The sequence below is a fragment of the Leptosomus discolor genome, chromosome 11 (assembly GCF_034619465.1).
Source record: "Leptosomus discolor isolate bLepDis1 chromosome 11, bLepDis1.hap2, whole genome shotgun sequence".
Taxonomy (NCBI): domain Eukaryota; kingdom Metazoa; phylum Chordata; class Aves; order Leptosomiformes; family Leptosomidae; genus Leptosomus; species Leptosomus discolor.
The window spans coordinates 23,989,511-24,011,816 of NC_141401.1; the positions used below are offsets into that span (position 1 = coordinate 23,989,511).

Consider the following 22,306-nt stretch of genomic DNA (forward strand, 5'->3'; position numbering starts at 1 on the left):
GGCTGATAGGTCACCTTATGTTCACCTCCCCATCACACAACATTCATACTTGTTTCATATGTGTGCACAGTATTTCTTTTTCTCTTAATGTTTTACAGTTCCAATTTTAGATTCCTTTTATAAATACACAGTGAAACTATATCAGTCGCTTTCAAGAGCCATGAAGAATATTTGCATCACTAGTGCAAGAGGAACTTTACAAAACTAGCACTCTGATTTATGCTGTTGTGCTGTTCCTTAACTAAAACTTCCAAAACATGGACACTACTAGTGCTCCATGAAGCACAGCTTCAGGCTTTGCATTAATTAAACTATACGGAATACACAATGAAAAGAGTCACCTGCAGAGCCCAGTCTTTGCATCTTCCCAATACCCTACATGAGAAAACCCAGCTCAGCCAGTACTTTTGTATGTCCGGGTTGTTTATGGGCTACTCCCTAACACCACAGCTGCACCTCCTGCACAGATGAGACAGGGAGGGTGAAAAGGAACCCCTGCAAAACTGCTGTCAGAAGAGGCACAGAAACAAGCACCAGCTGCATGCATAGTAAGATAATGGCAGAGCAGTAGGAGACACTTAATTATACCCACTCTGGCAGGCCATTTATTTCTTTGCTGGGCTAATGTTAAGCCGATACAGAATAAGGATATTTCTCCTGAATCCAGTAATAATTTGTACCCATTGCTGGCAATTACAAAACTGCTTTTTAAAAGTTCAGTGTCAAAACTACCAGAGGCATACACTTTGCAGAGTCGTATTTTCAAACGTTAGTGAAGTAAGAGTGAGTTTACCTGAGGAAGGACTTACAGGCCCAGAAGCTCGTCTGTATAGCATCCTAACGAAAGACGTTAATCTCTCTTTGTTCATTGGCTTTCACATTCAAACACAGACTCTTTATAAATTAAATGTATTACAAGGCTTTCTTCTTTTGTTATCTGAGAAGGATATTGGTGCTGAATTTGGCAAATTTTATATTGGATGTCATCTAATGTTGCTCATTTAACTGGAATGAATTATGACCATCCAGGTGAATATGACAAATGACCAGTAGATGGAGTGAGCACCCTATGAAAGAAAACCACCACAGCTGCAGAATTTACTAAAACTAAAGGCTCATATTATCTAGATGATTGGCTGGGACAAGATGCATAGATGTCTCTCTCTGTAACCACCTTTGTCCATGTAAGGACATGATATGCTGCTTCTAATCCACCTTGGCCTGATTCTTGTCCCCAGCCCTGACTCAACCCCTATCAATGCTGTGACAGGCCTCCTAAAAGAGTTAGTTGACATACACACCATAGTATTGCTCATTGTTCCTTAAATGTATTTTCCTCTTTCTATCATAGCACCAGCTGAACATGATAGATTTACAAAGGATAGAAATTAAGAAATAAATCAATGCCTCATACAGTGGAGCAGCTCAGCACCCTCTGGGAGATCTTGTAAAACCTGATCCCATCCTTTTCATCCTTTTTATATCAAGACTTGGGATTTCCTAACACAGAGTGAACTACCAGCAATAACCATACCTACTTACATACATACACACGTAGGTGAAAGGGGATTAAGCACAGGTAAAGAAGACAGAAATACACCTGATTTTTCTCTGGTTTTTTTACAGACCTCTTTCAAGTGTCAGAGCACCAATCCCAAACATGACAAATACTTTAAACCAAGGCTTGTAGTGGTGTTCTTTCGCTATACCAATCTCTGCTGCGACCATGACATGCTATGTGATTTTAGGTAGGAATGCTTAAAAACTTAGGTACAATAATAACTTAGAGATGGCTAGCAGAGCTGAATGAAAAAAAAAATCCCCCGATGAGCCATGTGTTTGCTAAAGCACAGTACGACCCATAAACCATATCCTATAGAGTTACTCTTCAAGGGTGGTAAACAGAAATCTGGCAACTTCCATCAGTGAGTTTTACAGAACAGGGGACCAGAGCCCACTGTCCTTTGTGTATGTGGTTTTCTGTGTGAGCAGCCTGATTGTTTTTTTTTCCCTAGACTGCAGGAAGAGGAGGTGGTGATGGTCCTGCACTACAGACAGTCCCTCATGCTAGTATCAATGCCCAGAAAGGCCAGGTGACTACCTGAGTTAGTTGTGTTGGGAGTTTGCTTTGGAAAGGTATCAGAGGATGGCTTGGGAAGGAAGAGGACCCTGAGCTGCACTGGGTAAGTGTCACCTGCCACATCAATTCTCCTGTTTCACTGGGGTTATTACAGAGAAACTGCAGCATGCGGAGACGGGATACCTGGGCCACAACCTACACGTTCATTTGTAGTGAGAGGTGTTTAGTTTGAACCAGAGGAGGTCACAAATGCAGTCCCTTGACCACTACCATGTGATCCAAATAAATTATGCACAGCAAAAGAAATATTAAAAGTCTTAGTGAATGTGTACTGAAATTTTAGAGAGAGAAACAGGATCAGAGCTAAGATGAGAATGTTATAATTGTAAAAACCTGTTTTCAGCATAACTGTTTTTCTTGTAACTGTGGGACACCAATGACGGAGTTATACATGAATTAGCTGATCCAGCTATTGCACCAAACAATCTGAACTATTAATCTTTTGGCTGTATTATGTAGAAAAATCCCTCAAGAATGGCAGTACTTGTTCTCCTCATGATTTCCATTTGCAATATATTATTCAGAGATATGATTATAATGTTTTGATTAATTAAGGGATCACAGTACAAAAAGTGAGGTCACGTGCAAGGATTTTTTTTCAGTACACTTCAGTGTGTTTCTTGAAAGAAAAAAAACAACAACAAAAAAAACCCCACAAAACCAAAACAATCACTGCACACAGAAACTTACAATTCCATTCTGTACACTGAAGCCCAGCTGGTATTTTAAGTCTGGCCGTTTTATAAGGACAGTAGTAACAGGAGGACAGCTGACAATGTTCAGTTTGACTTGTGTCTGATTCTTGAGACCCTGTAAGATATTCCAAAAGTTAGTGTTTCTGAAATGGATCTTAATTTGCTCTTTCATTAGTGGTTTCCTAATTGCAAGAGTGTAAAGCAGCTGATCTGAGAAAGAACAGCTAGAGTTAATAGAAATCTGTTGTTAACTTAGAGATACATTTCTCCATTTCATTTATTTCCCAAGCTATTTGGCCCAACGAAACATATCAAAACTTTGCCTTTAATTACTACCAAAACTTCATGAAAGTTTTCAAGAAAAACTGACTACTGCTTGCCCTTTACCAGCATCTTGTCACAATATTACACCTCTGCTGGCTTACAATCTACAGCATATAGTTGTAAGTTTGGGGTACCTTTATGATCCCTTGGCATGTTGCAAGAGGTAGACCAACTAAACTGGTCCCATTAATGGACATAATTTGGTCTCCAATGCTTAGTTTTCCTGAACGAGCTGCAGGGCCTCCGTTCATCATGTTAGCCAGGATAACAGTGGGCAGAATGGATCCCCATCCGGATTCCACAATCACTACCCCAAGAATTTCTCCCTTCTGTTTTTCTAGCTGGAGCTGTAATTAAAAAGAAAAAAAAAACACCAACGCATGACTTTTTGCTTTGATTTGATAAATTTAAGCACTAGCATCTCAGTTGTTCTTGAATAGAACCTACAAATTACAAAAAGAATTCTATTCTTCACCATTAGGTAGTAGCTCAAAAACACTGTTAAAACCACGTAACACACACCTGTTTCTTTTCAGGGTTATCCTCCACTTGTTTTTGGAAGGGTATATATAGGTCCTTATAATAAGCAAAAAACTAACACATTGGTTAACTCTACAGAAAGTGGTGGAACTGAATAACAAAAGAATACCAAAAAAGTTTTTATCCTTCTCGGAACCTGGTGGCTAGGGAAAGCTGTAACATCTTGTGGCTAAGGTGATGCCGGGAACACAGGCTTGAGTTCAGCTCCACTTCTGCCATCACTGCTCAGGTTGTCTCTTGATCTCAAGGTTTGTCTGTCCTTATTTTCAAGCAAGGATCTCTTGATTATTATTGTTGTTGTTGTTATTATTAACATTATTGAATACACTTCTTAATGTTAACCTAAGATCCCTGATATGCTGGTGTAATGTAAATGATGATTTCTTCTCAAATATGGTGATGTAACCACAGCATATCTAACCTTTATAGAAGAGGAGTAAGAGTTTAGGTAGAAAACATACTCTTTAACAAAATACTGGGAATTATTTTCTTTCAAATGTGGAAGGACAGGGACATCCATACTTAGAGGAATCACGAAGGCCAGCTGACTTTTTTTGAAGCTATCTGTCAAGGCTTTGAACCAACCAGTACGCCACAACTCTGTCATTGTTCAAACATTCATAAACCAATTAGAAACAAAGGTGCCATGAAAATAATGACCTTTTTAATCACTTTGAAATGTGACACATTTGTATTTTTCTGTTCTGATTCCAAGTTAAACCAAGATTTGTTCAACTGTTTTCCCTTGTTTGCTACAAGAGAAGTATTTTGTCCTACGTGCAACAAAACACCTCGTTGGTACCTAGTGACTGGAGACGTCTAAAACTACACATCAAACTATAACCTTTCTGTCTGCAGGTATAGGTGAAAAACACTCTCTTCCCAAGAACACACATGCTGTACAAAAGAACCTGTAGAAGAAATAAGTAGGAAACCTAGAAGAACCTAGAAGAAATGAGTGTTAGTAGGAAAGCTGTGACTGAAGGATTAAGCAATTTGCAGTTCATCCCAAAGTAAGGCTGCTTTAGGACTTGGCATAGAAACCGACCTTTGGAACACGGGCCAAATCCCTATCACCCTGCAGCAATATGAAGCAAAGCAAAGCCTGAGTGCAGCTGCACTCACCACACCCTGGTTTGGAATGCCCAGGATTACAGTGCCTTTTGGATGACATGTAAAATGTGAAACACAAGGCTGTTGTACAGAAAGAATCCATTACATGCAAAATCAAATGGAAATAGTTACACTTACGTCATTTGGGGCACTTAAAGGAAACTCTTGCCTTTTCATGCATCATGACTGTGAAACTCTATTTCATGTGGCAGTTTTGCTGGTGTTCTAATAGCGGAAGAGAAACTGGCCTGCTCAGTGCTACAGCATCCTGGACTCGTGGTCCTTGTATCCTTTGAGTAAATAATCACTCACAATGTGCATTAAAATGGATTGTCACCTCTCTTTCTGTATCAATACATCGCTAAACCACAAAACCACCTTATACTATGTACTCTGAATAGCACAGAGCTTATCTATGTCAGATGTAAATGTACTTTATTACTGTTTTGATCAATGGAAGCAGAAAGAGACTGAAAATGAAAAGAAGAAATTCTAAAAACATATAAAGCTGATTTTAGTAGCACAGTACTGATAAAGCAACACATTGTGAGATGTAAAGTCATCCTTAATATGCCAAAAGATATTTTCATGAGAACTACATTCCTCTGAAAAAATTGATCAACCTGAAATGAAATTCCAAAACTCACTTACCTCTTTGCAGTTTTCTGAATTGGAAAAGTGTATGAGATCATCATTGTACATCTCTTGGGTATTGATGATGTCACTGTATTCTTTCTGACTGAGATCCTCTGGGTTAATTCCATTGGCTCTTAAAAACTCTTGGTAAGCCACACTGAAAGCCTGACCAATTGACTGAGCTATCAGCTGTGCCTAGAAAGGAGAACAAAATGCAGCTCAGAGAAAGGACTGATAAACACTTTACCACTGAAACCATCAGAAAAGAGAAAGAGTCAAAATAAAGGAGTCCTACAAAGTGGCTACATTAGTTTGGATATAAAGTCACTTTAAGGTCAGTTGTACAGAAAGAATCCATTACATCCAAAATCAAATTGCAAACTCCATTTAAAACCCCTGCTGATCTCCCTGCAGCAGTACGTTGCAGCAGCAAGCAGCCATATGCTATTCATACACTCGTTCCAATAAACACTGGTACTGGCTTTCCACCAATATGGAACAGAGCTTACAGAAAAGACTGTCACAAACCCTGCTACTGATCGCAGCGTATTTGCAGGATTTATGAGAGAATGGATGCTCTCCTTGCACATGCTTTCACAGACATGTCTGCACCAACGATTTTGGTTGTTGTGTCACCTGCTGCTTCTCCACCTTGGTTTTATAGGACAGAAAACAACTGCTTCAACAAAACCATCTGCTCTCCTATTACTGCTATGACTAGCAATGTCAGGGATGCTCTCAAGAACGCAGCCAGAGCCATGATTACAGCTTAATGTTAGGAACAACTCTTCAAAATCCCCCGTGTCTTTATTAAATTTTGGAGCACTTACCTGTGCATGCATTTTACTACAGTATGCAATAAAAGATGACTTCCCATTACAGTGGGCTGTATAATGAGTACAATTAATGAAACATTACAGTGACTGGTATTTGGATGTGTCAGAAATACGTAAGTTTTAGAAAAAAACCTACAGAAACCAACAATGATGACAATAATACTAACAACTCTGCACATTCAGCACACTGTAAAAGTCAACTCATTAAAGAATAACTAAACTGCTGTAAAACTTACTTTCTTGTTCCACTAGATGGTACTGGAACACAGAGAAACAGAGGTAGCGCTAAGTAAAGGAATCTACAGACAACTTTTTCTAGACTTTTTTTTTTTATTTTCCTATTCTGAGTTTACTGCAGCTCACAGGAGAATGCCATGCTGAGTTTTGTACATTTGTGGTTTTTAGGTACTGTATTCTGGATATGAGTAACTCCCAGTGATCTGAGGAGGAGTTAATTGCATCTTACGACATAACTCCCTAAAAATACGACTAATCAAACCTAGAAAACTATTCTGGAAATGCAACACGCTTTCTCAGACAGTAGGTACACGCTAAATGCGTTATGCATGCATAGGTTTTTCTGGACAACATTGTAAATCTAAGTGTTCTTGCAATCTACCAATCAGATACAGTGTTTTCTTTGATGCTAGAAGTTGGTTTTCTGATTTCATTTGGGCTGCAGTACACAAAAGCACCAATCTGTTTGACTGGAAAATGATTTTAGAAAAATCAAGGACATAATTAGCCTAACCAGTCACAAACTTTCCTTCGTATTTTAAAACATCCTTTCAAATCTTACCAGTATCTCAAGAGGTTTGTAGTACTATGGTGGTAGTACAGAAGTCATCAAGAATGTTTTTGTATCATTCCATTATTAAAAGTTATCACTAGTCCTTATTGACTTATTTTTTCCAACTCCAGTGCCATTGCTTTCTCTGTAATTAGTCCTTTGCTTTCGCTTCCATTCTACATTCTCAAAACCAACATGTCTAGATGTCGTATTCTGTTCTATTATTGCTAGTAACAGCCAACAGTTATCACCTCTTAATTTCACCTTTGTCTCCAAGTTTTTATGAATGTTTATGAGTCTTCAGCATTATGTACAACTTAGAGATACTGTAATTAATCTGCTTGGAAGGGTGACCCCAGCAAAGCAGTGGCAGAGCTGAGATAACTAGGTCTGAGAACAATCCCAGTCTAGCACTGGACAATGCCATTTCTCCTTCACAGGCTTAATTGCTTTAAAATAATGATAATGATTGCTTAGCTCAAGAAATAAGCAACCTGTAAGTTATGACTGTCTGAACTGAAGAACTCAATTATTTTTTAATTGGTATGACAGAAATTACATTTAAAGCTGTTCCTATATAGCCCTCGTCAGAGATGTTTAGTACTGCCTCTTTCCAATGCCTGTATCTCAACTGTCAAGTTAGAAACAGACCACAAATTTTGCTTTTTCTGTTTTACTAGCTTGGTATTTTTTTCCATAAACCTCTTAGGTTGAAGTCCCCTGGTCTGCCACTTCAGACACAAGTATCTGTGTCGCTACAAGAACAAACCTGGATGTATAACAGCAGCAAAGCAAGGTTACCTTTGCCACGAGAGGTAAGGGCAAGGCACGCCAGCGCTTTTCACAGGGGCGAAACAGGATGCAGCGGAGACAGACGGAACTCTTTTGCAACCAGTACTTCTGCAATCCTATTTTGAGAATGGCTCCAAGTTCTTTCACCTTTTGGTATTTCTGAGGCAAGTGAGAATTAGAACCTAAATTCTGAAGTAGTAACTCCTTTTTTAAATGGAATTTTAACAAAACGTAGTTTAGGGCTAATATGGTATTGGATCTCAAAGCATCTTAAGGCATAAAATGACCAAAATTATGCTTTCTGTTGTATGGATGTTCTGAGAGAGTAGCAAGAGTGACTAACTAACTTCCTAGCCTGTTAGTTATGAATTGCTAAACCCTTCTGTCTGTGAAGAAAAATTTCTATAAATATACAGAACTAAACTTTCTTAGCTCTATTGCAAAGATTATGATCTTTGCTAGGGATGAATAAAGAGAACTGAAAAATAAACAGCTGAATGTGTTCTTAAACATCAAAGGATCAAGTCGCATGTTCGAGAGTGCATATACCAAGTACAGGTAAGCAAGCCGTAAGGGAATAAGGACTGGGTAGAGGGCAATCTTCTGCCAGGCCCACGAAGTTGGTAGATGTTCTCAGCAACTTGGTTTCAGTTTGAAACAGGTCCAGAAGGGCTCCACTTCATTGCCAAGTGTCTGGAGGCATATGTATGTCATTATGTACCAACCCACTGGACGAAAGGATCCAATCCGGGAGGAATGATCAATGTGATAACCCAGAAATGAATTTTGGCCATGAATGGCCATTGACTTCCAGACAACTCTTATAGTTAGGTACTAAAACATTTGGGGAAGCATTCTTGAAAGAACACAAATGATTCTGTAACACGTGAAACAAAGAGTGGATATTTTGGGACTGAGGAGATGTGAATTTGTGACATGAATCTGTGGAGACAGAAAAGAGATACGAATATGGACAAATAACTGGCTAATGTTCCCACAGATTGCCTGTAGTTTCAATCAGAAAAGATTACTGACAACAAAAATTCATTCAAGAAATTACATGTAATTTCAGAGATTCTCTAAATAACATGTTGTTTAAAGAAATTCAATTCCATTTACTTACATCCTCTGATTCAAAGACATGGCATATCATTTTGTACTGCTTCTTTCCTTCCTGGGCACCAGGTGTTGTTTCAATACAGTCTTGAGAAGCTGATCTTGGCATGCGGCGTCGCGCCATTAAAACCACAATGTTCCCAATATCGGCAATATAGGAGATGGTGCGCAGCGCATGATCCATCATAGTTTCCTACATAAAGCAAAGAGAAAGAAAGTCATTCTTCATGCCTGCTGTTATTCTACACACGCTGCACCCTCCCTCTCCTTGATGGCCTATTGCTGGAGAATGACAAAAGCTACAGAGGTGCTTTCCATGGGCCCAGACCTGACACCCCCCATGCAGTCAGTGGGCCCCAACTCCAGCTGAAGGCATAGTGGCTCTTCAAGAAATTGGCTTCCGCGGAAGTGTTGCCTGAGCAAATACAACATGGTTGCTACTGTAAAGCAATAATGAAGATCTATACTAATGGTTTATATCATGCTGTTGGAAAATTATGTTTCCCTTTTGTATTGGTCTCCCTGAATGAAGCAGGTGCATTTCACAACGACAGAACAAGTTTTAGGGAAGTCATATATATGAGAAGATGTTATAATTTCCTGGTTATTTTTTTTTAATCGTGTCATATAATAGCAATAATATCTAAGGTAACATTTTCTCATATACAGCAAAGTGTTACTTTCTTTGTAAAGAGCTACGAAGGCAGGATTTTACCTTCTCTGTAGGCAGAATTTTTTTGGCTACCTACTATCTCAGATTAGTTTGGAGGGAAGTGGTCTAGTGTCTGGGCTCACAGTTAAAATCCTATTCCAGTTAATGTCATTAGGCTGCCAATTTGGTTGTGCTGGGAGAACTCAACTCGGAATTAGACATTGCCTGTGAGAATGATTTTAAGTGGAAACCTGTCCAAGCTTCAGCCTAATGAATATTTCTTATATAAGAACACATGAAGAGTACTAAATATAAAAAGCCTCTATCTCAAATCCCTGAGCTCTGAATCCTTTTAATTACTTTAGCCTGTTAAACTCTTATTTTACTTGCTGCTATTAGCAGGGAAATCCCAACTGACTACTTCCAAATGTTTTTCTCACAGAAATATATCATTATTCAGTGACTTTGATTAAGTTTTGAGTTGCCTTGGACAAATGAAAACTGAGTGCGTATATGTAATCAGAGAAGGATATGTTGCCACTAAACCTGTTTTATTTAATATTACTATTTTATATATCTCCAGTTCGTGTTTCTATCAATAGTTTCTTATATAAAAGAGCAATGAGGTCCCAGAAGGAAGACCCTTCAAGGACATTTTATAACAGTTTCTGTGCACCACCAAGTATGAACTTGTAGTAAGTTTTATTTCTGAAATCAGCATTAAGTATGGATAATTAATGTGGCTCTTCAGCTAGCAGTCTCATTTTCATTAAAAGGTTTCTATATGTAAAATACTGTTACTTTAATAAAATTATATATGTGACATAGCTACATAGCTAATTTCAAAGGATTTTTATATTTTTAGGACTGCAAAAACAAACAGAATGATGTACTTGTTTACACTAATGTTTTAGACAATTATTTATACCTTGGTACAGGTTTTAATCAAGATACTGTATAACCAACTTGATTTGTCCTTTAGGTTTTTTTTTTTTTTAATAATTAAATAAAACTCCACAACTTCTCCAAGTTCCCAGAAAGGCGTGTTGCTATGGAAGATGTTCCATAAGGGTAAGAAACTTTTAAGTTTAAAATGAGAGTTTTAGGAATGCTCATGCAATCAAGTAATCTGATTGACTGTACTTCCTGTAAGTGCCTTGAAAAAATCACAATTACTGAAGTCTGTGTATCATTACGGAGGAAGATAAATTCTCAGGGAGAAAAAGGTAATATAACTTATGTTAGTAATAATGCTTTTCTTGCAGGTATTTTTATAATTTAGACAAAATATTAGAAAAAGCCTCCTAGCTGTAAGGACTCACAGAAGCCATAATATGATATTTTAAGGCAGTGATGATCTACATTTTTTGCTGAGGAGACATTCAAGGACTGTATGTTGTTCTTCCCTGTGTGCCTGTGCTGTCCCTCCTCACCCCCTGCTGCCCACAGAACACTGTGTGAACCGAGGTGCCTGTCCTCTGCCCTCGGCGCAGTCAGCCTTTGCTCCTTCTCAGCTGCAGATGAAGCCAGGCTCTACCTTGCCATCACTCGAGTAAAACGCCTGTGTCCCGTTTACAATGGTCACACGACGCGTGTGCTTCTTGGGTGACAAAGAGGAGACAGCAGGAGGCTCATGAGAGGGGATTTCAATAGTGGGCTGCCAGGCTAATGAATTCAGCTCCCAGACATGGCTGGTGTGCTGTATACTGAATCAAATCTGTTGCCTTTGGTTGAACATCCTTGGTTTAAGGTAAAAAAAGAGTCCAAATCCTATTTTTATGGGACATTTCAAACCTGAGCTTTAGAGGTTTCTTAAACTGGATGCTGATTACTTTAAAATTTTATGCTAAGTACTTATTTTAATTAAGATAAAGCTTTCTATTGAAACAAAGACCAAGAAAATGCCTCCAAACCATGCTTTGTTAGCTTCTTTTCTATCATTTCGTTGCATATTTTGCCACTATACCGATGAACTCTTCTCTTCTTTAAGGAACAGAAAGGGCCCATCTAAAAATTCCTTCCTGCTTGGGGTCATTGGTCAGTTTGGAGCGTTTTCCAGACTTTTATTTATTGCTCAAATTGTAAAGAACCAGAAGCATAATAGCTTTATTGATCAAACTAGCTGAGGATGTCCCCTTCCCACCCAGCTAAAAGCATCCACCAAATTCTGCCTGAATTGGAATAAAAAAATGCTTATTATTGAATCAATTTGTTTCGCTTTACTTTGTGATCTCTGTTAGTTTTGCAGTAAATTACTTTCTGGTGTCTAAAATATCTTTGGTTCTTGGTCAAGACTGAGGTTGTCTCTGCTGCTTTTGGCATCTGCTTGGATATATATGTGGATATTTCTAATGTGAAGGAAGAAAAATTGACAAATTGACTACAGGTTTGTTGTTTGGTTTCTTTGGCTTTTTTAACTAAGAAGCCTTTTGGTTTTCTTTTTTTTTATTTTTCAATTATTTGTTGGTGGCTCTTGATATGTATCAGAATATCCTGCTGAGCAGCAGAAGGTCCGTTTTCATGTAACTCAATCATATTACATGACCGAGATACTCTCCTTGCTGTGTCTGTGGTGGCAGGGTTTCCTTTGATAGCTGATCTTCCAAAAAAAACCTTTAATGTGCTATGAGATAATGCACAATTTTCTTCATTTATATAAACAGCTAGTTATTAGTTTACCATTAGTTGAACAAATCTCTAAGGCCTAAGAGAGAGTAATTGTTTTAAGAATTTCAGTACAATTTAACTTGACAGAGAGAAAAAGATATAAATAATCATTGTTTCTTAGAACCACCTGTCCTACTGAAGAGAATCACTACCCATAAAATTATTGTAACAATTCTTCTCTGGCTTGAAATTAAATGTTCTGTGCTTATCCTTAAACTATGACAAGTGATGATGGTTAAGAGATGGTTTGGGGGCGTGTCTCTAAGGGTTGCAGGGGCTCAAGAGGATTTATAGCACTTCTCTCAGTATGCAAAAATGTTTTATAATGGACACATCTCAGCAGGATCTTGGGAGCTCTGCAGAGATAATTGCTTTTCAGCAGTCTGCACTAAGGGTGTAATCATACATGCAGTGTGCACAAGAGTGAGTAGACTGGAAAAATGAATGCATTTTATCTCACCTGCCAAGAAAGTCTTTCTGTCCTTAGAATCACACAGAAGCTACTCAAAGGGTTTTATTGTACTTTCCCCTTGTAGGGGTGAAAACAGTCATTCCCCGACCCTCTCCCACCATTTTCCTGTCTAATGCAATTAGGAATAAGTTAGGAATTAGGCAAATAATAGTCTCTTTACTTTTGACTTACTCATGACTTTGGCTTTTTCCTTTCTCACTCCATGTTCCATTCCACCCCATTTTCCATTACCATTATCTCATTTTCACCCTCTCTCCTTGTTACTTTCCCATGAAGCCCCGCATCTCTGCCTAGCTGCTTGTCTATTCTTTCCCTCATCCCTTTTCTAGTCCCATCCATTCCATCCTTGTTATCCTTATATTTGTCCTCAGAAATTCCGTCTCTCCACCTTTTTCAAAACCCCTGTTCTATTTTCTCCTGTTCATATTCCCCTTTTTCAGAATCTCCCTTCCTTTCTAAAGAACTCTTTTAGAATCCCATTTGTTGTCCCTCTTGAAACTCAAAGAAGACTTGAAGGAGAACCTAAACCTTTTTCCAAGCTTTCAAGTGATGTAGCCCTGGGGGGGAGTGTGAATTAGACATCTAATGAGTCAGATGATTTTATGGAACCAATGGAACCAATAATCTACCAGATGCTCTGCACATACACATTTGTGACCTCTCTATCTTCCTTTTTCTGTGCGAGTTTTCCCAGTTGCTTTACTCCCAGCTTCTCTGCACTGAATGAGCAAGAAGATGGGAGAGGCTGCTGGGATATATCTGCTGCGTTTGTGCACGGATTGCAAGCCTGTAAAGCTGTGGCACAGGGAAGAATTGCTCTCGTACAAAGCAGGCGTGTGGCCAAACCTAAGGTTGCACATATAATAAACAGGTGGTCAACGTGGGCTGAATGTATTCAGTAACTAGATGCATAAGCAACTAAAAAGTGGCAGGGGTGCCATTTCCCTGTGTTGCTGAGGGCATCAGAAACACCAGAGCTGGCTCTGCTCCAACTGGGCAATACATTTACTGGTGCTACTCAGCATTTTGAACCCTGCTGCATGTCGTTTTTAACAGTTACTTTTTACATCAGCTGCTACCTGATGTGAGCTATACACTACAGAGAGATTAAAACACGGATGGCATGCTGCAGAAGTAGGTTTTATAAAATTGTTAAAGCCATGAAAGAACAGATTGTGTCTGCCAGCTGCCACACTGGCTGAGATGGACCTATGGTAATTACACCAGTCAGGAAACGTCACTAGCACTGAAAAATATTACCAAGCCAAAAATGCAAAAGCACGCTAACAGCAATATTAAAATTTATGGGAATAAGTCTACTACAGCTCTCTGAAAGACCCACTGTATTAAAAAAAAAAAAAAAAAAGGGAAGAAAGAAAGAAAAAACCCCAGGGTGAACGCCAGAGAGCTTGTAATTATAATAATTTCCAATATTGCTATTTTCATCTAGTTGAACAGCTCATACTAGACACCATTCCTCATGATGCATTGCATTTTATATCACTAGAAATCTCAGGGGAATCAGGAGAATAAGATAACAAACAGCTACTTTGACAAAGTTTTAATGATTTGCCTCACGTGACTTTCGTTTTTTATTTTTGAAAGGGTTGGTGTTCAGCTGAAATGCTGAACTACTTAAAGAAGGAAAAGAGTGATTTCTACTAAGACTAATTGTTACTCAACAAAGAGAACTTATCTATTTACTGCCATACTTTCCAACTATAAACTGTAGCTGTTCATTTATTGATAATTGTCTGTAGTCATCTTTACACTGATAATTACTAGCATTTTATTTTCTGTAATGCAAAACGTAGTCATGAGCTTTGATAATATACTCTCTGGATGATGCACGTTTACCATGAGGTCAAAAAAAGGCTGAGCCACAACAAATAGTGGTGTAGGTTATCATGGATGAAATGCAGTATCAGGAGAATTTATGGATGGCAGATTGTGAATACTGCTGCCCATGTTAGATGGGATATTCTACTCCTCATCTGGCTCCATCTCTTGGGAGTTCTAGTGGCATGTTAAGGGCATCTACTTAGGTTAAAAGAAAAAGATGGCATTTCCCGGAGATAGTATCATTACCCTCACATTAAAAGATAGTAACACTCTTGTAAATTGCAGGAAGTAGGTGTCTCGTGGTTTGCATTGTTAAGACAAACAAATTATATACTAACTGAAAACAAAACAAAATCCTAAATGTAGAGTGCTACATTTATCTTTATTGAAATATTTCCTTTAGTTTCAGCTCATTTCTTCCGTTAGCCATACTTCTGAACTCTGACTTTAGACACCAAGATGCAAGTTCAATAACCATTTTCTCTTTCCATCTTCGAAGTTGTTTATGAAAATATTGAACAGTACTACATCAAAGAAACATGCTTGTGAGTCTCCCTCTGCTCTTTATCTCTTTATATTGCCAACTGTAGGGCAATATATCAGAAATAAGTACACTCAGAATTTTTTAGTCTGCTTGTATCGCTTGTATCTAGATCATATAATCTAGAAAATATTATATGCAATAAAAGACTTATTTAAGTCAATAGGTGATGTGTGCTGCTTCTGTGCCATGGACAAATAGATTCCCTGTCACAAAACAAAACTATTGATTTGACATGATTTTACTTTTGATGAATCTGTGCTGACTCTTGCTCATCTCCACTCACAAACTGCCTACAAAGGGTTTGTTTGATTTGATACCTTTCTGAAAGTTAAACTTACCTATAATCCTTGGTCTGCTCTGCTACTTAGAAAAAGGACTAAATATTACCTTCATAAGTTCTGGAAAAGTATAATTGAAAGGATAGTGTAAGGTCACTCCAGCCATTTCATTTTTCCAAATACTACAAGTTGAATTTTCTAGTTTGGTTATATCTAGCTTGACTAAGCACTGTCTAAACAGTTTGTTCTTTAATGTAACTTGAGGTCTTACCATTTTTCAACTGCTATTAGCAGTGGAGTTTTTTAGTGAAAACAAAAGCAAAAGATATCACTAAAATTTCCCTTTTCAAAGCCTCTCATAAGAGTGAAAATTTAAAGACTTTCTGTAAGTATGATCAAAGTCTAAGAGATCTTGTGAGATTATTACACTAAATATTAGGATCCATATATAAATTATATGTAGTTGATTGTAAATTCATTTTAAAAAATCCTGTTTATGAAGACTGCCTTTCATTGAATATACATATATGTATTCCTAGAAGATGAAGCTGATCATTGCTGTGGTCTCCAGATGCTTCTTTTGTATGAATAATTAATCATTTACCTTAGGCAAAGAGGATGGTAGCTCAAATGTGATTTATGGAAAAACTGGAGGCTAAATGTTAAAAATGGCAAGATACAGATAGCTCAGTCAAAGCAGCAAATGACTTCCCTGTTAGACATAAATCTGGGTACTGAAACTATTTCAGAGAAACTGCGTACATGCATTCGGATAGACTTGAATCTTTACCTAACCTGAGTTACAGATCTCAGCAACATGCAGGCATTTTCCAATACATCAAATAAACAAACCTGGTGTCGCTATTACTGTATTGGCAAATGGCAAGTGTTACAATAGCAGATCTAACACTGCTCTTTCTGAATATTCTCAGAACAGTGAGTTTATCCAAATTTAGTAAAGTTTCCTACTCAAAGTATACAAACGCGTATTAGTCTTGGAGAGTTTTAATCATAACTTACCTGTGTGTCTGCATTTAAAACTTTGATTCTCTGTGTGGAGATGAACAGATCCACTTCGGTCAAGGCCTGGGAATCTCCCTCTGAAGTCTAAAAGACAGAAGCTTTGTTACAAGGGGAATTTTAATTTCCTGTTTAGAATGACAAATTCACTGACTGCTTCAAGCATAATGTGATGGGAGGCAATCACACTGTTAAACCACTGCAAAGACAGCTATTCAAAGGTGTTTCTAAATACATGCAAAGAATGCATTTATTGCAGAGCAAGAGTGAAGCATCCTCTGACTTTGTGGGTAAGAGAGAATTTTCAGAGCCCATGGGACTGACAGCTTAAGTATTAGAATTCTCTCTTATAGCCAGAACGGGAGAAAGAGTGTGGCTGTTTTCTTCCCCACTGTCTCACTGCTGCCCTGCAGTACCTGAGGCACCGGAACTGAGAAAGTAGGAGAACTGAGAAAGTGACTTACACGCCATCGGCTGATGAGTCCTTGCCATCTGCAGTGAGCTCACCAAAAACAGTGCTCAGTACTGTGGTGGGGTTTAGGGCTGGGTTTTTAGATTTTTAGTTTAGTTTTTTTCTAGAAAATAAAGAACTGAGTGCTGAACTAATACTTCTCTCATATTACAGAAAGCCATCAGCTGACTTTTTTAGGTCTCAACTTCTGAGCACTGCTCACTATGGAAACAGTCCCACATCCCATTAGAAACACAGTCACAGAGCAAGCAGGATTACAGTGAATGCCACATGGTTTCCTAAGTGTGAGTCCTGGCTCTGCCCACGTGAGAAAACAGGAGAGAAAGTGGCAAAGCACCTCTCACTGAAGCATCATCCAAGATCTTACCTAATGTGCTCGACTTCCAGCAGGAACCTATTTATTCCTCCAGGCTACTTGTTCACAGTGCACTATTGGAACTGGTATTTAGCAGCACCCACGTTAGCAGCCTCACAATAAAATGGCCACAGGCTGTATCACCCTGTGCTAAAGGCAGGTGTCGGTCTCCAGGTCAGAGACTGGTTCTTTGATGTATTTGCTGCTCTTTTCTGTAGTTATAAAGGCTTAGCTATGCCTATAATTAATTCAGATTAATTTTGTTTGAATTAAGTCTCATCCAGCAAAATACAAAACAAATACGTACTTTGGCAGAGATTACTTGCACTACTTTCAGCCAAGACCATAACAAAGAGCAAGATTAATTTTAGTGGTATTTTTCAACTCTATTTACTTAACTGAAGTATAGTTTTTAACTGAGTGAAATATCCCCTCTATAAATTGTTCCAGCTACTACCTGGCAAATTTATTTTATTTGTTTTTAAATATTGACAATAATTTAATAAATACACAGTAAGTCACAGGCACAGGAAATATATCTTACTGCTTTGGTTAGTAAAACAAAAAAAAGCATTACATTAAAAAAAATCTCATGGATAACATTGGCTGTATATCTGTACTAAACAAATCATAGGTATTCAACAGAAGGAGACCAGCGGACAGGCACTCCAGCAAATGAACAATGAAGAAAATGAGTTCATCTTATTCCCTTCAGTGTTCTACTACTTAGAAAAGAAGAAATCAAAATGACAACTTTATGAGAACCCATAATGAAAGACACAACACTCCATAGAGAACAAGTACAACAGAAATGTAAGTAAACATTAGCATTCAAGAAAAACAGTTTACACACCGCTTTTTTCTTGATTTTAGCCGCCTTTTGCATCCTCTGAGGAGTAGCATAAAAAAAGAATGCAGACAGATGTACACACAAAGAAATAAAAGACTGTGGGAAGTCAGGGAAACTTTTTGATTATGAATCCAGACTGTTAAAAATTTGGGGGCAGTGAAGAAGGATGTGCAGGAAAGAAAGATTTGGTTTTATCTTACGCAGTTCTCAAGTGTAATTGGATTAATAGCATTATCCCTGTTGTCAATTAATTACAAAAAAATTGGTACCGAAGAGTGTTGCCTGTTAACAGCTGCTCATACCATTTATCCTGCTAAATATACAATAGTCTAAAATTACAGTACTTGCGCTGTTTTAAACTCAAGGTTTTCTATCCATATTAATCATACATCTACACATAATTGTTGAACAAAACGTAACTCAAGCTCTCTTCCATTACTATCTAAAGTAGTCAGGTATCCCTGACAGATTTAGGGTTGCTGTCAATACAAAAACCAGTTGTTAGGGAGTTAATTGCAACCAACAATTACTTACTACTTTAGACATCACAATATGCCAAATAGAAATTCAAAGGTTTGGAAAATTTAAAGAACTGGACCTTTCTTGCCTTTCACTTTTTTCTAAATGCCAAATCAATTGGTAGTCATGATGGTCTCTTTAAGTAAATGGTTATCCCAAACTGGTTTTCTTCAAAACCATGCACTTTTTACCAATTAAATATTTTATTGACTAAGCACATAATTTTTCTATTAGCATTTAAATCTACCTCTTTCTAACCATATGTTTATTCAGATGTATTCACAGCAGATCCATGAAAATTGCAGAAGAAAAATCTCCTACTTGGATTATTAACCAAAAAAAGCATTTTTTTACACAGCTATATGAAGCAGTCTATGCTACATTATTTACACCGAAATTGTTCACTGTAAATAACACCAAATCCAAACACAATAGTAATGAATCTTCTCGTCCTAAAAAAAGCAGTAATTCATTATATTGAGAGTAATCTTCACAATTTGTAGTAAGTTAAAGGAATTAATGATGTAAGAGGAAAACCACAGTCCAATAAATATCCTGTGCTTTGCCATTGGAATATTTCCTAATTGCAATCTGCAATTTGTCTTTAATACTTGAATTCTTCATACAGCTTCCAAACAATTTTGAATAGACTCTAGAATAATTTATATATTGTTCCTCAGAGATGCTGTATGTATTTTTTTTAATAAGCACTGGAAACTTGTGATATTTACTGTACTAGATCTATACTCTCATAAGTGCACTTCAGAATAGGTTTGATCCTGTACATTTTAGAGATCAACTGTCAAAGGATCAGTGAGTATTCTACAAACCATAAAAAACCTCTACCTTCACACGGCTCACTGCCTCTTGGGCCTGCATCATCCTTATGTTTTTGGAAGGGTTGCGCTCCGAGAGCAGCTGTGTAGAGCCCAGGTAATTGGCTGCAAAGATGATTCCATCAATGAGGTCTTCAGGTTCACAAGGTCCTGGAACTGACATGAGACATTTACAGTTACTGCCTTTCAAAAGAGGGTAGAGAGATGAGAAATTGAATAAAGGATATTGAGACTTGAACAACCTTTTTAACACCTTTTCTAATATGAAACAGGTGAAGAAATCCAGTACAAAATAAATTATGTTTTCCCCTATAATTATTTCCCCCCCAAAATAGTAACCAAACAGACAGTAATAAAAACATTGCATAATAGTTGACTGTGGAATTCTAGAGGAAAATCCTTGGAAAATTTTTCCTGTGCTGCACTGATAAACACATAGGAATTGTTTGCAAGTTTCAGAAATGCCGATAGGTTCCTTTATCATAACTTTCTTACTATTTTTTATCATAACTTTCTTACTATTTATATGTATGTACTGTGCAGGAGCTAAACTTCTGCTTGAATACAGATTGTGTTTCCACATTTTTTGAGATATTTGTAGAACACAGTCCCCAAACATTGTCTCTGGCAAAAGTACTGATGAATGGGCACAAAGGTGTACTTTGCTTCATCAAAAGTCCACCATGAAACCTAACAGTTAAGAAAGTTTAGGAAACAAGAAGAGTAGGCATCTTGATGCTGTTTAGTCACGTGTAAGGCCTGAATTCAGAGACTAATAGAAAAATATAGTTCACAGGCTGGCACAGATTGTATCAACTGAGAGCTGGAGAAACATGCTTCAGTACAGGAGTTCAACACAACATTCACAGTCTAATCAACGGCATCTGCACAACAGGTCATACAGCCTTTTCCTCTGAAAGCAGGGAAGTCACAGAAGACAGTTATGGAAAAGGAGCACATGGAAAGAATATGAAAAATTTCATGTTAAAAAAGAGAGGAAAATAGTGGAACTTAAACCATCTTGATGTAGCCTTCATTCAACAAAATGCCTTTGCACACACTTAGTATTAATTACATAGTGACTTTGGTGAGATTCTAACATTAACTCTTACTTTGGAAGTTGTTTCTTTCCAAGAATGAAAAAGAGGGGCAGGGAAAAGATAACAAAGGATAGGATTTATATCATACTGGGACGATGCTCATCATCCTCTTCATTCAGCTGTTATACTTTACAGCTAGCTTGATTGGCTCAACAATAAAGAACAGTCATTCCAGGGTTTGGCTGAAATCTCCTGACAGTGAACATTTTCTGTTCCTCAGCAGTTCTACAGAAGAAATTTGCTTTGAGCTGTATCAACCTGCCAAGCTGCTAACACATTTTTTTTGAAGTACCTCAATCTCATGTATGAGGAGAAAAATGACACTGAAGGAAGATGCTAATTTAAAAAAAAAAAAAAATTCTTGTAGTTGAATTTATTTATAATCAATTGAATGTGGAAAATAATATGTGGAGAAGGCAAAATGTACCGCATGCTATGGTGATGAAATTTACTAAAAAAGTGGTTTGCACATGTATCTTTTAGTGAGAATTCCCATCCTTCGTTTTCCTGTCCTAATTTAGAAAGCCTCCCAACAAAAACCAAACTTGATTAAAAGAAGTAACCTTCTTCGTCAAGCAATGTTGCTGATGCTTATATTTCCCTGCACACCTCACATGCACCTGCTGGAAACCTCAACCCCCAGCAAAAAACCCACAGTTTTTGTAAGTCAGAAATCAAAGTATATAAACACATATATAGGTTTATACCAGTCCTGTGCTCTTCAGGGACTTGGTATTAACTAACAATGCTCACACAAAATGGAGCTATTTGCTTTGCTAGCAAATGCCATAGTTTCAAGCTTTGAAAGGATAATTATATACCACAGGAGGACATATTTTGCTTTAGATCTTATCTGCAAATCCAGTAACTGTTTGGATCTTCATTGTAACTCAGAATGAAATTCTGTGGAATTTAAAATTCTCAAAGTATTGGGAAAGAATAAACAAATACCATTACAATCTCCACTGCAAGTGTGAAAACCCTCTATGAAATCCTTGGAAAGCTACTAATTTAAAAAGTCACTGAAACTCTTCATGAAGGCCAAGTCTTTCAATACCTCAAAAACCAATCCTTGTTCCTGCAGCACTAATTCACTGAAGGAAAAGAAAGAAAATTAAAATTCCACAAGAACTCCATTTACTGTATCTCTTGTTCCTCTTTGCATACATCTTTGTACCATTACATTTTTCAGCAGATGGATGATGTATTTTATACTGTTGATGTTATGATGATGTTATTCATACATCTTTTCAGGCCTAAAACTTAGTCTCATATATCCGTACTTTTTTGGCATGCAACAAAATACTGCATCATATTGGCATCTTGTTCCAAGGGTAGCAAAGAGGGAAATTAATTAAAGATGTAAATTTAATGTTAAGTTAGCAAACTTCATTAGATACCTGCATCAACACGCTTATTCAAAATTAAAGTGGCTTTAATCTTGTTTTCCTTCATTCACTAAGTAAATCAGGCTAAATTGAATCAAAGTTGCTTTAACTCTGAAATATGCTTACCCACATAACGTTTAAATCAGTTTAACTAACCTCCTTTAGTAGTTAATTTAGATTAATTTTCTTGAAGTATCTTATGTGTCTGAAGACAAGTAGAATTGCAATTCTTGGTACAAATTCTAACACAGTCGCTACATCAAGCAAAGACCAAAATTCTAAGAGTCTGCAGGGTTTGTCAACAAAATGTTGTGCTGGTTATTTAAAAT

The 22,306-nt window shown here is 37.5% G+C and overlaps 1 protein-coding gene across 2 annotated transcripts in view; it reads right to left on the reverse strand.

The window, feature by feature from the left end:
- Positions 1 to 22,306, reverse strand: part of APBA2 (amyloid beta precursor protein binding family A member 2) — a 43,313-nt gene that overhangs the window by 4,967 nt on the left and 16,040 nt on the right. Inside the window, exons 4-10 of one of the 2 annotated variants that reach the window (XM_009952326.2) lie at positions 19,500 to 19,645; positions 18,138 to 18,173; positions 16,458 to 16,544; positions 8,990 to 9,175; positions 5,464 to 5,643; positions 3,294 to 3,506; positions 2,831 to 2,950 (exon numbers count right to left, since the gene is read on the reverse strand). In XM_009952326.2, the coding sequence (XP_009950628.1) occupies positions 2,831 to 2,950; positions 3,294 to 3,506; positions 5,464 to 5,643; positions 8,990 to 9,175; positions 16,458 to 16,544; positions 18,138 to 18,173; positions 19,500 to 19,645 (968 nt within the window). The remainder of the gene's footprint in view (positions 1 to 2,830; positions 2,951 to 3,293; positions 3,507 to 5,463; positions 5,644 to 8,989; positions 9,176 to 16,457; positions 16,545 to 18,137; positions 18,174 to 19,499; positions 19,646 to 22,306) is intronic. The other variant, XM_009952333.2, reaches the window with a different exon arrangement.